This window comes from Stegodyphus dumicola, chromosome 3 (assembly GCF_044657685.1).
Source record: "Stegodyphus dumicola isolate Sdum_Otavi_A_Nest chromosome 3, ASM4465768v1".
Lineage (NCBI taxonomy): Eukaryota > Metazoa > Arthropoda > Arachnida > Araneae > Eresidae > Stegodyphus > Stegodyphus dumicola.
The window spans coordinates 54,418,964-54,432,884 of record NC_140770.1 but is presented as its reverse complement, the minus strand read 5'-3'; the positions used below and the strand labels follow the sequence as shown (position 1 = coordinate 54,432,884).

General features: G+C 28.6%; 1 protein-coding gene across 1 annotated transcript in view; it reads left to right on the top strand.

The window, feature by feature from the left end:
* na (sodium leak channel non-selective protein na) overlaps positions 1-13,921 on the top strand; it is a 135,694-nt gene that overhangs the window by 94,314 nt on the left and 27,459 nt on the right. The window contains exon 32 of the mRNA XM_085812895.1: positions 12,419-12,567. Coding sequence (XP_085669021.1) covers positions 12,419-12,567 — 149 coding nt within the window. The remainder of the gene's footprint in view (positions 1-12,418; positions 12,568-13,921) is intronic.

The window sequence follows — 13,921 nt, the reverse complement described above, 5'->3', positions numbered from 1 at the left end:
CATTTTGCAGTAAAATAAAAAAATAGTATCAGTCATCTAGGCTAGCCATGTAATATAACTATATTCGCTAAAATATCGTTGATTATTCTAATTCAGTTTTTAAGTAATTATTTTTATGTTATTCATATAATTTAATGTTGCTTCTTCCCTCTAAATTTATTTATTATTAGTAAATAATATTTCCAAATTTCAGGAAATTTTCTCTGGCATAATCCTGAAATTAATTATAGCAGTATGATGACATACCATCACGAAATTTAATGCACATATTTTTTCCTTATGTATGCTGCGAAATAAATATAAAATAGCTCGATTTATTAAAATAGATTTCTTTCTTTCGTTTAGCTGCAGAATGTCTGCAAAAAAAGCCTTATTTTATTCCAAATTGGGAAGATTCTAATCTCAATCTTCAGTGGAGAAAACAACAACTATTATAATTATATTTGTGTTTTCAAGTGTTAAGGTGCCTTTTAAGAACATACCTCACGCAAATTAAATTTACCTAAAATCTAACCTAACTATTTAGCATTGCGTTGTGATTTATAAGGACCGGATTAGCCTCATGTTGAACTGGTGATGATCATGAGTAATAATTAAATAAAACATACATTTGTTATCCAATATATATATCTTAAATTTTATTAAGTTTCTTAAGTGGAAAACTAAACAAAATTATCAAACAAAGTATACCAAGAATAATTAAGAATAAATGTCCTCTGGGAGTTATTGAATAATTAAGTGAATTTGCTACACAATACAAGTAATACCATAATTAATTTACATCTTAGCACAGCCAACGTACAATATGCGGATAGACTGGAATTTTCTTGAAACACACCTGGAAAACCTGGAAAAGTCAGGGAATTTCATTCTCCTGTTTGAGTGGCAACCCTGAAAAATGCTCACTTAGAAATATGCTCACACGGAAAAAAGCTCACATAGATATATGCTCACATGAAAATAAGCCCACTGAAAAATAAAAGACATATAAATATTCTTAGATTAATCAATAAATATTTAATCGATTTGAACATCGTACACCTACTTCAATTGTTCAAAGAAAAATTATTTAAATTATATGATATATATATGTAAGATATAACAAAATATGATAGCTGTTTCAAAAAAATAATTGACGACCTCAAAATTAACAATCTAAATTTGGTAATCTGCCCCTAAATTAATCTCACAGGTTCCAGACTTTTCTATCTTATGTAACGTTTTAATGCAGATGCCTCTCGTCCAATCAAATTAATTCTAAACCAAAACTGTGAACTGAAACTTCAGCCTTCTTTGGACGCATAACAAATACATGACAGGGATATTTAGGATTAAACAAAGTTAAAATAGGTCTAGAAATCAATCCATCTTTTAATTTTTGAAAAGCCTTTTGACATTCATCAGTCCAATTATAAGGAGTATCTTTCTTAAGTAAATTTGTTAATGGGGCTCTAATTTTAGCATAATTTTGAATAAATTTATAATAAACATTAATACTTCCTAAAAATCTTTGTAATTCTTTGACATTTTTAGGGGGTTGCAATTTCTTAATAACCTCTATATTTGCATTACTGGGCTGGTATTTACATGCTTGAATTTCATATCCTAGAGAATTTATTTTTTCTTTAGCAAAATTACATTTAGATTGTTTTAATTTTATATTCTCTTTCTCACATATATCAGATATTATTTTAAGATGATTTAAATGTTCACCAAAATTTTGAGAGAATACTATAATATCATCAAAATAATTTAAAGCAAATTGAATCTGATATTTGTTTAAAATGTGTCTAAGAGCTCGTTGGAAAACAGCTGGGGAATTTTTCCAACCAAAAGGTAATCTAGTAAACTCATACAGTCCAAAATTTGTAGTGAATGCCAATTTTTCGGTATCCTTTTCATTTAATTTTATATGCCAATAGCCTGATGCCAAATCCAATGTAGAAAAGATTTTTGCATTTGTTAATTGATCTAATACAGCATCAATTCTAGGAATAGGTTCAGAATCAGTTTTAGTAATTTGGTTAAGCTTCCTGAAATCAATACACAATCTGCTTCTGGAATGCTCATCTCGCTTATAAGCTAAAGTTACAGGAGCAGCATAAGGACTATAAGAAGGTTTAATAATTCCAGCTTTTAACAATTCATCTATTTGTTTTTTAATTTCACTATTATCTTTAGGAGATGCTCTATATGGTCTATAGGCTATTGGTAATTCACAAGTCAATATAACTCTGGGAGGTTCAACCCTTATACAACCAACATCATATTTACTTTTTGCAAATATATGATTATAATCATTCAACAATTTCTGTAATTTACTATCAGAATTTTTACTATTTTCAAAATAATTACCACAATTTTTAGTACTAAGATCATTTTTACATACAAAATTTTCGCTATTATCAAATTATTTATTAAATTGTTCAGCACTGATATCATTTTTACATACATAATTATTTTGGAAAAACTTGTCTACTTTAACATTTTTACTTACCTGTTTTCCAAGCTGATACACTTCATAATTATGAAAATTCAATTGTAATTTAAATAATGAAACACATGGTGATGAAAGCAATAAATAATTCAAATTTGAATCTACTACATAAAATATCACATTATTTTCTATTTTACCTACTTTACACTTAACTTTGATTATTTTCTCTATATGAACTTGTCTAGATATTGAAAATATTTTATCATGGGATTTCACTGAAATTTCTCTAAATTTATCACCAATTTTGTTAAAAATTTTTAACTGTAAAACGTTAATTTGCAATCCAGTATCAATAATACTGGGAATTTTTTCCTGTCCAATTTGGACATTCACTTTAAAGTAATATCATTTTTTAACTTCTCTTTTAGAAACCATGTTATAATTAATAGCAGGTAATTGTGGATATCGAATTGGCCGATACGCATACTGTAGAGGTCGGTATTGCACTTGTTGATAATTAAAAGGTCGCACACTACGAAACCTTTGATAAGGAGTGGCTTGCACTGGTCTGGGATAATAGCACCTCGGAACAGTTTGCCTTGGAGAAACAAATTGGTAATTACTATTTCCTAGACCATCCAACGGCATCTGAACTGGAAACAGTTTCCTAGCAAGAGTAATCCAGTCTTTTGGTGTGTCTATTTTTTGCACTATTCTTTGAGACTCAGGAAGTCCTTCCGTAAGTGCTTCCACCATTGTGGAATCAGTTAGTTTCAAGCTGGCTCCTAATTTCAACTTATTATGAAAATAAACATCAACATTATTAAATTTCTCATAAAGACACAAAATCACTAAAAGTAACAGATTCCGATGTTGTGAAGTATGTCTCGAAAATATCCTTTATGTTGTTCTAGTCTTTATCTAAACAATGACGTAAATAGAGGGCTAAAGCCTCTCCTCTAATACACTCTGAGAAAACAAATTTCTTTTCCTTTTCTGGAATGTTCTTTGCGGCACATTTCTCTTCAAACAATAGAAGATATTTGTCTATTGGAAAATTTATATTTGTGCCGTCAAAAATAGGAAATTGAAATTTCACTGTATCCACAATAGCTACGGATTCTTGCTTATCAGTTGACATTTTTGCCATTTTTGAGTGTGTTAGCATTCCAATCATAAAATCTTGAATTTAAGAGTTCGCATACACATCAATTTGAACACTAAAATCAATCACTCTAGAAGCACTTGATAAAACGCATAACTTTGGAGGCAAGGCACTTAAACATCGCCAGAAAAGAAACCAAAACTGTGAACTGAAACTTCAGCCTTCTTCTTATGAAAGTACTACAGTCAAAAGTCGTTAATCCGGACTCGTCGGGACTTCGGCGATTCCGGATTATCGATTTTTCCGGATTATAGATCATCAGTTTAAATCTCGTAAGATGGCATGCAGAAATTCTAAAATTAAAAATATGAAACCGTAATTTATGAAATAAAGAACAATTATGATCTAAAGGGTATCAAAATTTGCAAAAAGAAAAAGCTTAATATTTATTTGTTTACTTTATTAAACATTTCTTTCAATGTAAGTTGTTTAAGTTTTGCTTCGTTTCATGTGATAATACTTTCTCTTTATTTCTATTAAACAGACATAATTTCTTGTTCAGTTACAAAGTTCTACTGTTCAAGTCCTATAATTGCTGTGTCGAGAACACCGACTAATTTGTCAATCGAAATTTTTTCGTTTTCAATAACCTCTGTCACTTTCTTCGCTATCGGAAGCGAATTATAATGACGAGGAACTTTTTTTAAATCATATCAAAGATGGAGCATATCGAGATGAAATACTACATTTGGTAAGGAATTATAAGCCAAATAAAATAAAAACATCTGCACTGAAGATAAGGATAGTGCTGACAGATCAACTTCCAATTCATTACGCGCCCGCCGCAGCGTTCCCTCCGCCGAGCAGCGGGAATTGATAAACAGATTTTGGATTTCAAAACATACTTTCGCTTTAGATCCTTTACATATTAACAAATATATATCGTAAATTCTATTTGATATAAGTTTAAGCTTTCTTTTATAAAATTGCTCTTACAGTCTGCAAAAAATAATAAGCTGGATCCAATTCGAAAATTAAGGAACAACACAATCATCAACATTAACTGAAATAGATAATTAGATAATTTTAGCTTATACGTCCATTATACATAAAACGCGCACGCGAAAACATATTCTGCACTTGCGCACACTCATATACGCAGTCGTAAAAGGTCTTACGCGCACGCGTAAACGCCTATGCGCATGTGTCAACGCAGTGCATGCGCAGAAAGTTTTTAGTTTTGAGGTCCGGATTATAGATCATTCTGAATTATGGGTGTCCAAATTAATGACTTTTGACTGTATAACCTTTCCCTTTTCCGCGTTAGCTCTTCTGCTGGTAAGATGCTTTTCATCCATGCCACTGCCGCTTACTTGCTTAAGATGACGTCGTACTTCAAAATGGGAGTTATTCTATTCAAATATTATTAAAAAATATCTTGTCTGAAAAAGGATTATTTGATATGCATGGAAAAATAAAGATTGTGATTTTTCAAGATATGTTGTGCTAAATTGCGTTATCATGCTTTCCACTCTGCCACCTTCAAGCGACTACGGTCTTCTCGGTCATCTACACAGTATCTAAGTTGTTAAGAGTTCCACTGTTTTTCATCTACGCATTTGAAATCATTACACACACACACACACATATATATATATATATAATTTATTTACTAAGGAAATATGTATTATATTATCTCCTAATATTTAGTAGAAGTATGTAAAAAGAGTGAACCCATAGGTAGGATGTTTAATTTCGAAAATTGTTTTAAAGTAACTTGAATGTAAATTGTTAAAAATGTTTTACAAGGATTTGAAGTAAATCATGAATAACAAAATTTCAAACTTTGAAAAAGAAATTAAATTAAAAGCAAGTAATTATTGCTATTGATCAGAAATTAGTTGACTTTTCAAGGGGAACAAACCAACTCCCGTTCAATGAACAATAATTAATAAATACGAAGGTGTTTCTTCTTTTACTCAAGTATTAATGGTGATGCCAAAATGGCAAATTAAGTTAGGCCAAATAATTCCGTGAAGTGAAGGTATTTAGAACCAAAGCAGAGTACCAAAGAACCCATTCTGGATTAAGCAATTTCGGTAATACAAATTTTGAGTGAAAAGCAATTTATGTAGTAAAATTGACTAAATACTTGAGTTAATGTCCCCTGACACCCTCACTTTTATGCATGTTAATTCAAAACTATTTGTATAAAAATTAAATATTGGTAATCTTAATTGCAATTATGAAATAAAACTCAAAGTAATTGAAATAAATATTAGAAGATTAAGGAACATAATGCTATCTTTGCAAAAACAAATAAAATAATAAAAATTGAAAAATTAATATATAGAGAATATATAATAAGAAAAAAGGGTAATTTACATGAAGATATAAAAGGCCAGAAAAATCATTAATTAACTTACATTCTTTCTAGTGGGATGTGGACAAAGTGTTCTCTTCGGTGTCTTACTCAGAAGGGTTGTGTGTCCAAAATTTCTTATCGGCAGCAGGGGCTTTGAATTATTTCAGGCGGCGAAACTTGTGAGAAGTAATTTATGGGGCATGGAAGGGACTAGGAATGCCTGAGGGATGTTTGTTGCGGAGTTCTTATGTGAGTAAAAACGTCTGTTAAAATTTTGAATATACTAGTGAATGGAAATTAATTAATTTCTGGCTAATTGTTGTGTCGGAACGAGGAAGAAATTAAAAAAAGGAAAAAAGTAATTTTTACTGTCAAAGAGCTATTTAACAGACTAAAGATTATGAAATAGGCCTATTTTTTTTAGTAACAGCATAAGAAAAGTCTGAAAACAAATACCTTTTTACATTATATATAACTTTGTAATTACATTATGTACAAATCCTCCAACTGATAGTCATCCAACTTATACCGCCTTCTCAAGCTTAGGAACAAATTATCATATCCCTATCAGTTAAATGATTTAGAGTGAGTATTTAACGCCTGCTCTTTTAAGACAATGGTTAATAAATTAATTAGGTATTAGATTATTTTTGAGAAGGGGGAGCAAAATTTCGCGTTGTAGATCTATCGTATCTGTGCAAATATTTTTAATACGTTGTATTTGATTTATTATTCTATTACTAATTACTTTTTTGGAGATGTTGGAAGTCCAATTTATTAATTTGTTAGTATTGAAACTGAAGTTTCTTGTTTTGTCAAAGAGTAAAATTTTTTGTAGTTAATAATTTGAAGATCGAGATAATCTATGTTATTTTGCGAATTATTAGTTTTATTAAGTGTAAGGCATTTTGGATAAATCTTGGAGTATTCAATCTTATTAAAATTATTAAATGTAATAAAATCATCTATATATCTGTTGTAATTTTTTTTTGGGGGGGGAAGTTAAATTCTTTGATAAATAAAAAGAGATTACAGATCGAGGTACTGGAATGGGAGCCCATTGGAAGACCTCTGACTTGTTTAAAAAGTTGATTTTGAAATTTAATGTAGTTATAAAAAAGTGTGCATTTTAGGTAGGTTTTCCGTTTACTAAGATTCATAATTGTGAGCATATCAGGGAAGAGTTTAGGCTGATCTAGTAGACTAGTATAAATTTCTTCTAAAGGAAGTGAGGTATATAAGTTTTCAAAGTCATAGCAGTTAATGTTTTGTATGTCAGTTGTTTGAATGGCATTAATGACAGCAATAGTTATGATTAGTGTTACAATTTTTGAAAATAAGTTTACAAATTCTTTTAAGTTGAATTGAAAAATAATAGTCTACATTTTTCTTGTAGTTATTAGTTCCATTTGCTATAAATCTGAATTTTAATGGTGTTTTATGGAATTTGGGAAGTGCATAGAGGTTAGTAAATCTGTTGTAGCTTGGATATGAAAACAATTCTATGCAGCAATTATTCATAAAGGGTTTTTTCAACGCAACTACTTATCAATTAGCAAACCTTACAGAAACATCTATAATAAACAGAATTAAAACTTTTCATAAAAAACTAAATATCACTTTAAATCCAACTTAATTTGCCATTTGGCCTAACTTGATTTGCCATTTTGGCATCACCATTATTACTTGAGTAAAAGACGAAACACCTTTGTATTTATTAGTTACTAGCAGCTTCGCTGCAAGCTTTCGTCTGGCTTTTAAATGTACCGGAAAAATGGCTGAAGGAAACACCAAACATTAAATTTAAAAACTGCGTAGAATTTTACTCTGCAGAACAACTTCATAACTAAAAGTTATTACGTATAGCAAAACTACAATGAAATAAGCAATATCCCTTAATACAAATATTAATTATCCTAATAAATAAATTAACCAACTTCTCTTTGCAAAATCTTAAGAACTCAAATGGTATAAAGGAGGTTAAGAACTTTGTTTCCTAAAATAAATCACTCAAAACTTTTCAAGATCTTAAAAACAGTGAAATGAGCAATAAATAACATAAAAGAATACAAAAAACAAAAAATTCTGAAAAGCAAAGTATAATTAATGATATTTTATCTTTTATTTTCAAGTGAAAAAAATTACAATGAAATAAGCTATACCCCTTAATACAAATATTAATTATCTTAACAAAAAAATTAACCAACTTTCCGTTGAGGAAAAAAAAATCATGCAAAACTTTTCAGTATCTTACAAAAAGTGAAATAAGCAAAAAATAACATGAAAGCAACTCGCAAAACATAAAATTCCACGCAGAATTTTACTCTACAGAACAACTTTATAAAAAAATATCAATAAAAATGTATTATATATATATATATATATATATAAATGACAATGAAATATGCCAATCTCTTAAAAAAACAGTGACATAAGAAATACGATGAAAAATTGTTGCTAAACCCATATTTCTGAAAGAATGAAACTATTCAAAATGATGCGATTTCATCAAATATCTATCAACAACAATAAGATAGGAAAATTGTTGCCAAAATCACATTTTTAAAGATGTGAGAAGTGTACTTGGAAGAAATGATAAGATGGAAGATTGGAAGATGTGAGAAATGATAATACAAAATATTATCATTTTTCCAAAATTCTTTTTGTAAAAGCAGTCGCAAAGATGAAACTTTAACGTGTCCAAAAATCAAAGAAAAATAAACTGTACATTTTTAAAAATAAACTTTTTAAGAAAAAATCCCATTGAAAAGGTGTTAAGTTCACTTTGTTAAATAAATTCATATTGAATCGATTTATTGAAACACGAAATTTATTTGTGAAATAATAATAATTTATTGAAACACGAAATTTATTAGTTTGTAAAATAGCTAAGTGCCTGCGTTTCATGACGATGTGAAAATGGAGTGTGTAGAGTAAAATCTCGCTTTCCTATAGCCCATTATGTCCTAAAATGACGCGATTTCTTCACAAAACATAAAATTAAAAAATTCGAATTTTGAAAAAATCGCTTCGAGGTGCACTGGCTCTTATCTAGATGCACCTATGTACCAAATTTCATAAAAAGTCAACTAATTTCTGATCAGTAGCAATAATTACTTGCTTTTAATTTAATTTCTTTTTTCAAAGTTTGAAATTTTGTTATTCATGATTTGCTTCAAGTCCCCGTAAAATATTTTTAACAATTTACATTCAAGTTACTTTAAAACAATTTTCGAAATTAAACTTCTTACCTATGGGTTCACTCTTTTTAGATACTTCTACTAAAATTAATATTAGAAGGTAATATAATCAATATTTCTTTAGTAAATAAATTATTATTTTATTGCTTTGTGGCTATTGTGCAAGTATTAGAATAGCTTGTTTTCGAACTAAGTGAATTTAAGATCATACAACATTTATATATATATATAACTGTATAACTTATGTGTAGATTCAGTTGCTATATAAGATTAGTAAATAGGCCGTTTTAAATTGGAAAAAGGAGAGAAAGAAGAAAGAAAAGTAAAACGGAATATACAGTGAGAAATTATTATAATTTTAATTGTTAAAAAAATAAAATAATAGTAAATATAAGTTACACATTTTATAATATAAACATTTAGAAGAATAAACAAACATATGTAATTATTTTATTTAAATTACGTAAAATATCTTATTATATCTAAATTATAAATATATATTTCAAAAAGTTATAAATACATCAAACTGCTGAGTATTAACTAATATATATAAATCTCAAATTTTATCGTCGATTTCATCATAGTTTCTTACATGATTTGCGATCACCAAATGTAAGTTTTCATATCCCCCCTTCAGTATGCCATGTATTTACAGTAGCTAATAATAAACATTGACAGGCTAAATCTTTTTTCAGTCCGTCAAATAAAAACCACATACTGGGATGGCTACAATTAAATAATGAATTTAGTACCTTATGAAAGCTTTCATAACAATTTGTATATTTAGAAGATTTTTTGAAAGCTGCTTCATAATGATTCCACACTTCGATTAGAAATTGTGGCCTTCTAGAATTTTTTTTTTTTTTTTTTTTTTTTTTTTCCCTCCAAACTTAAATAACTACATTCAAACATCAATTTCTGTAGATACACATCAAAAGTATGCAAAAATAGAGTAAATGAACAAAAAATAACTATTGCAGTTACAGGAATAAAAATGTTGTACAGGAGCAGCGGTATAAAATATTAAAGTACATGCAAAATTTTACTATAGTTTTCAATCTTTTATATACCTCCCCTGAAAGTGTTTATGTGAGCATTTGTTCAATAATTTTTTTTAAATGATCAAATAATTTTTCTTTTAAAAATTAGGTATGTGTACGATGTTCAAATCGATTAATTTATTGATTGATTAATATAAGGATATTTTTACATATTTTATTTATCAGTGGGCTTATTTCCATGTGAGCTTTTTTTCTGTGTGAGCCTATTTCTAAATGAGCATTTTTCCATGTGTGCCTTTTTCTCTGTGGGCATATTTCTGCGGGCTTTTTTCCTGTTGGTTTTTTTCCTAGAACCCAGAATTATACCTTTAATTAGTGTGTATGATAGAATTTGTATGAATTTGTATAATTTTAGTTAAATTATTTAAAAGTTTTTAACTTGTGAGTAAAATTGTTTTTATGGAATAAAAAGAAATCTTTTGTATACATGGGCCTAATAAAATGGTTACAGCTTTTAATTGATGGGTAAATGCTTAAACATTTTGAAGCTGATTAAGATCACTATCTGTTTTGATTAAATTATATGTTTTTGACTTGTGTCTAATTCTGATGGATAATGAATTAAAAATGTATTTGTCCGATATGAAAAAATGAAATTGAAATTATATTGGAGTTAGCTGCTGTGGTGAAAAAATAGTTTATATTTGATATCAAGTTCTATTGCAGTATAATAGCTACTTGACATTTTGATCGTTAATTGGCTTTTTGTTTCTCTCTTGTCCCTCCTCCTTCTTTTCTGTTTCTTTTAGTTTTAATATTAATTAATCCAAGCAGTTTGTCTTGAAAGATAACAGTTTTTTAAAAAAAAAATTTCTGATTTGTTTCTTTCTAAATGTTTTATTCTAGTAAAGTTAGTTCGTTTGGATGAGAATTAAAAATTCTGTTGTGTTAGACTTTAATTAATCTAGCATGTATTCATTAAGTATGTTAGTTTGATTATATTAAGCTAATTTTTAACTTGACTGTATTCTCGAAAGTACAACAGCATGATAGTATTCACATTGACAGGTCATTTACGTCATCATTGAAAAGTTTAATGCTCTTTCCATGTGATTGTTGAACAATGTTATATAATCATTATTCAATCAAGTCAAGTTTCTCGTAGCATATATTTGCAAAGCAGGATAGGAACAGAACTTGCATATCAAGATAAGTATTATAAGAGTTTAAGTAACATATTTTAATTAACTTATTCATTAACATAAATTAACAAAAGTTTAGTGCCAAGCACATTAGCATCATCATTGAAACTGTCTACCTTAAAAAAAATATTCACTCAGTGATAGGCTTGTGGCTTAATTTAGTTATATCAATATTTTTATCTAAAACATTTACAATGTAATGGAAAATACAGAATTTAATGCAATGGATATATTTAAAAGTTATGCATTTTAATATATTTAGATGTATAATGGGCTGAGTTTGCTTTTGCAAAACATAATGCGTGCTCAGAAAAACATTTTTTAATGTTATTTATTTTCAAATCATTTACATTTTGAGGAGGGGGATAAAATGAACATTACTTTTCAAGAAGCAGATTTTGCCATTTTCCAAAAATCTACCTTAAGAAATTTGCTATTTTTACCATGCATGTTAATAATTCAGTCAACTTAAAAATTTATAAACATTGTTATTTTTTCAAATAGATGTAATGTATTTGAAAAGTCTTGTTTCTAAATGATGGGTACTTTCTGATCATCTACAGCTCCATTGACAGGTTGCGAGCACATTGGCAACTTTCCAGAAAAACAAGATTCTTTCTAAGACTGGGTACCCCTTGGTGAGATTCAAAAATTCTCACTAAGCTATTGCTCCAAAAGCAAGAACGATTTTTAAAATAGCAGCACACTAAGGACTCCATAAGTGCAACCAATCAACAAAAATAAAAATGCAAGAAACATCAGTAATAAGACATTTTCCTTTTTTGAGAAATCCTTTTTTAACTTTTTCTGCCCATGTGTACGGTAATTAATTTTTCAATTAAAAAAAAATCAGAGACATGCTCAAACTCAGTATCATGCACTGGCAAAAACCAAAGATTCCCTCATAAATACCTTTTGGAGACATTCTACTTTCTCTCATGAATATACTGTTTTGTGAGTTTTTGATGAGCATGTGGTTAATAAGAAAGTACCTGAATTTTTTTATTTATGTCAGTTTTGATACATTTATAATTTCTTATCCAGTTATTTTATACATAACCACACATATGTATATTCATGCTGAGACTGAATTTTGTTTCCTTTTTAGGCCACTCTGAAGATGCTAATGCTGACTGTTGTTGTATCTGTGTATAAAAGCTTCTTTATCATTATGGGAATGTTCCTGTTAATTTTGTTTTATGCACTTACTGGTGTCCTTCTTTTTGGCACAGTGAAATTTGGAGAAAATATAGGAAGGTGAGTATTGCTACATGTATAGCCATTAATGAAAATGCATAGTATGTGTGTGTGTGTGTGTCTGTAATGAAAGCAAAATTTAAAAGTACTGAAGTGAGAACACTGAGATGTAGAAGCGCAGAAATACTGATAGCTTGGATACTTAGAACGTAGAATTTGTAATGACTAAGAAACTTGGCAGTCAAGCTGGTTTTAATTCCATTTTTATTTAAATTCACATTTGTGGCCACAATTCATTTGGCAGTCTAATCGTGCCTATTCATGAGCATTTACATTTTTTAATTCTATTGCGATACAGAAAGAGAGCAGAGCGATGTCCAAACAGTACAGATTTATGAAGCTAAAAGTACGTAGTTATCCAACATGGCAGTCTATTAAGAGAAATGATTTGGTTTACGTTAGAAAGGTTTCAGTTTGCAGAGTTTAGGTTCCCAATTAACTACGTCATCAGCTTTATGGCATAGATTAATCTAGAAATGCCACAGTTCAGAAATATTGTTATTTTTAGAATAGAGAAACCAAATACCCAAATTAAAAATGAGGAATTAAGAAGCTATTCATAAATAATAAAGCTGATTTACATATTTTTTTTTTATCTTACATAAATATATATAGATAAATAGTAAGAAATTTAGAACCAATTTTACACAAAAACACAAAAGAAGTGAAATTCAATACCAATAAATTTCAAAATGTATATGCAAATTAAGAATTAAGGAAAGGTGAAACTAAAACCTAAAACTTACAAAAACCAGAAAAATACCAAAAATAATTGGAATGGTTCTGTTTTTAATGAAAAAATTTTGTGATACTGTATATATAGAGAGAGAGGGAGGGAGACACCCGCATTTTTAAAAAATTAAATGTTTTCAAAACTTAATGCAATTTTTTTTCACATTTTTAGATACTTATACAATTTTGACTTTTATATATATTTGAATAAACTAAAAATTCTAAATTTATGAATCAAGGAATGTAGGAATGATATGAGGAAACAGAGATTTCTTATTACATATTATAATACAAATAACATTTATGCAGTTATTTAAGTGAAAATTTGTGCAAATTTGCAAATCTTAAAGAAACTTAGAATTTTTATCAGCAGTTAAATTCATTTATTTATTTATTGAATCATTTGCAAACTTTCTAAAAATAACAAATAATATTAGTCCGTAGAATACCAAAGCTTTCACTCCCCTGTTTCCTTAAAAATCTGAACACCTGAAATTTCATATGAGATTCGCAAAAATTTCTCCTCATCCCCCCCCAGGTGCAAAGGTTTCAAATGACACTGTTTCTAGTTTCTAACAAAGAAGCTTTTATTAGTGTTAGTGTATACTAATTTACCTTTAAC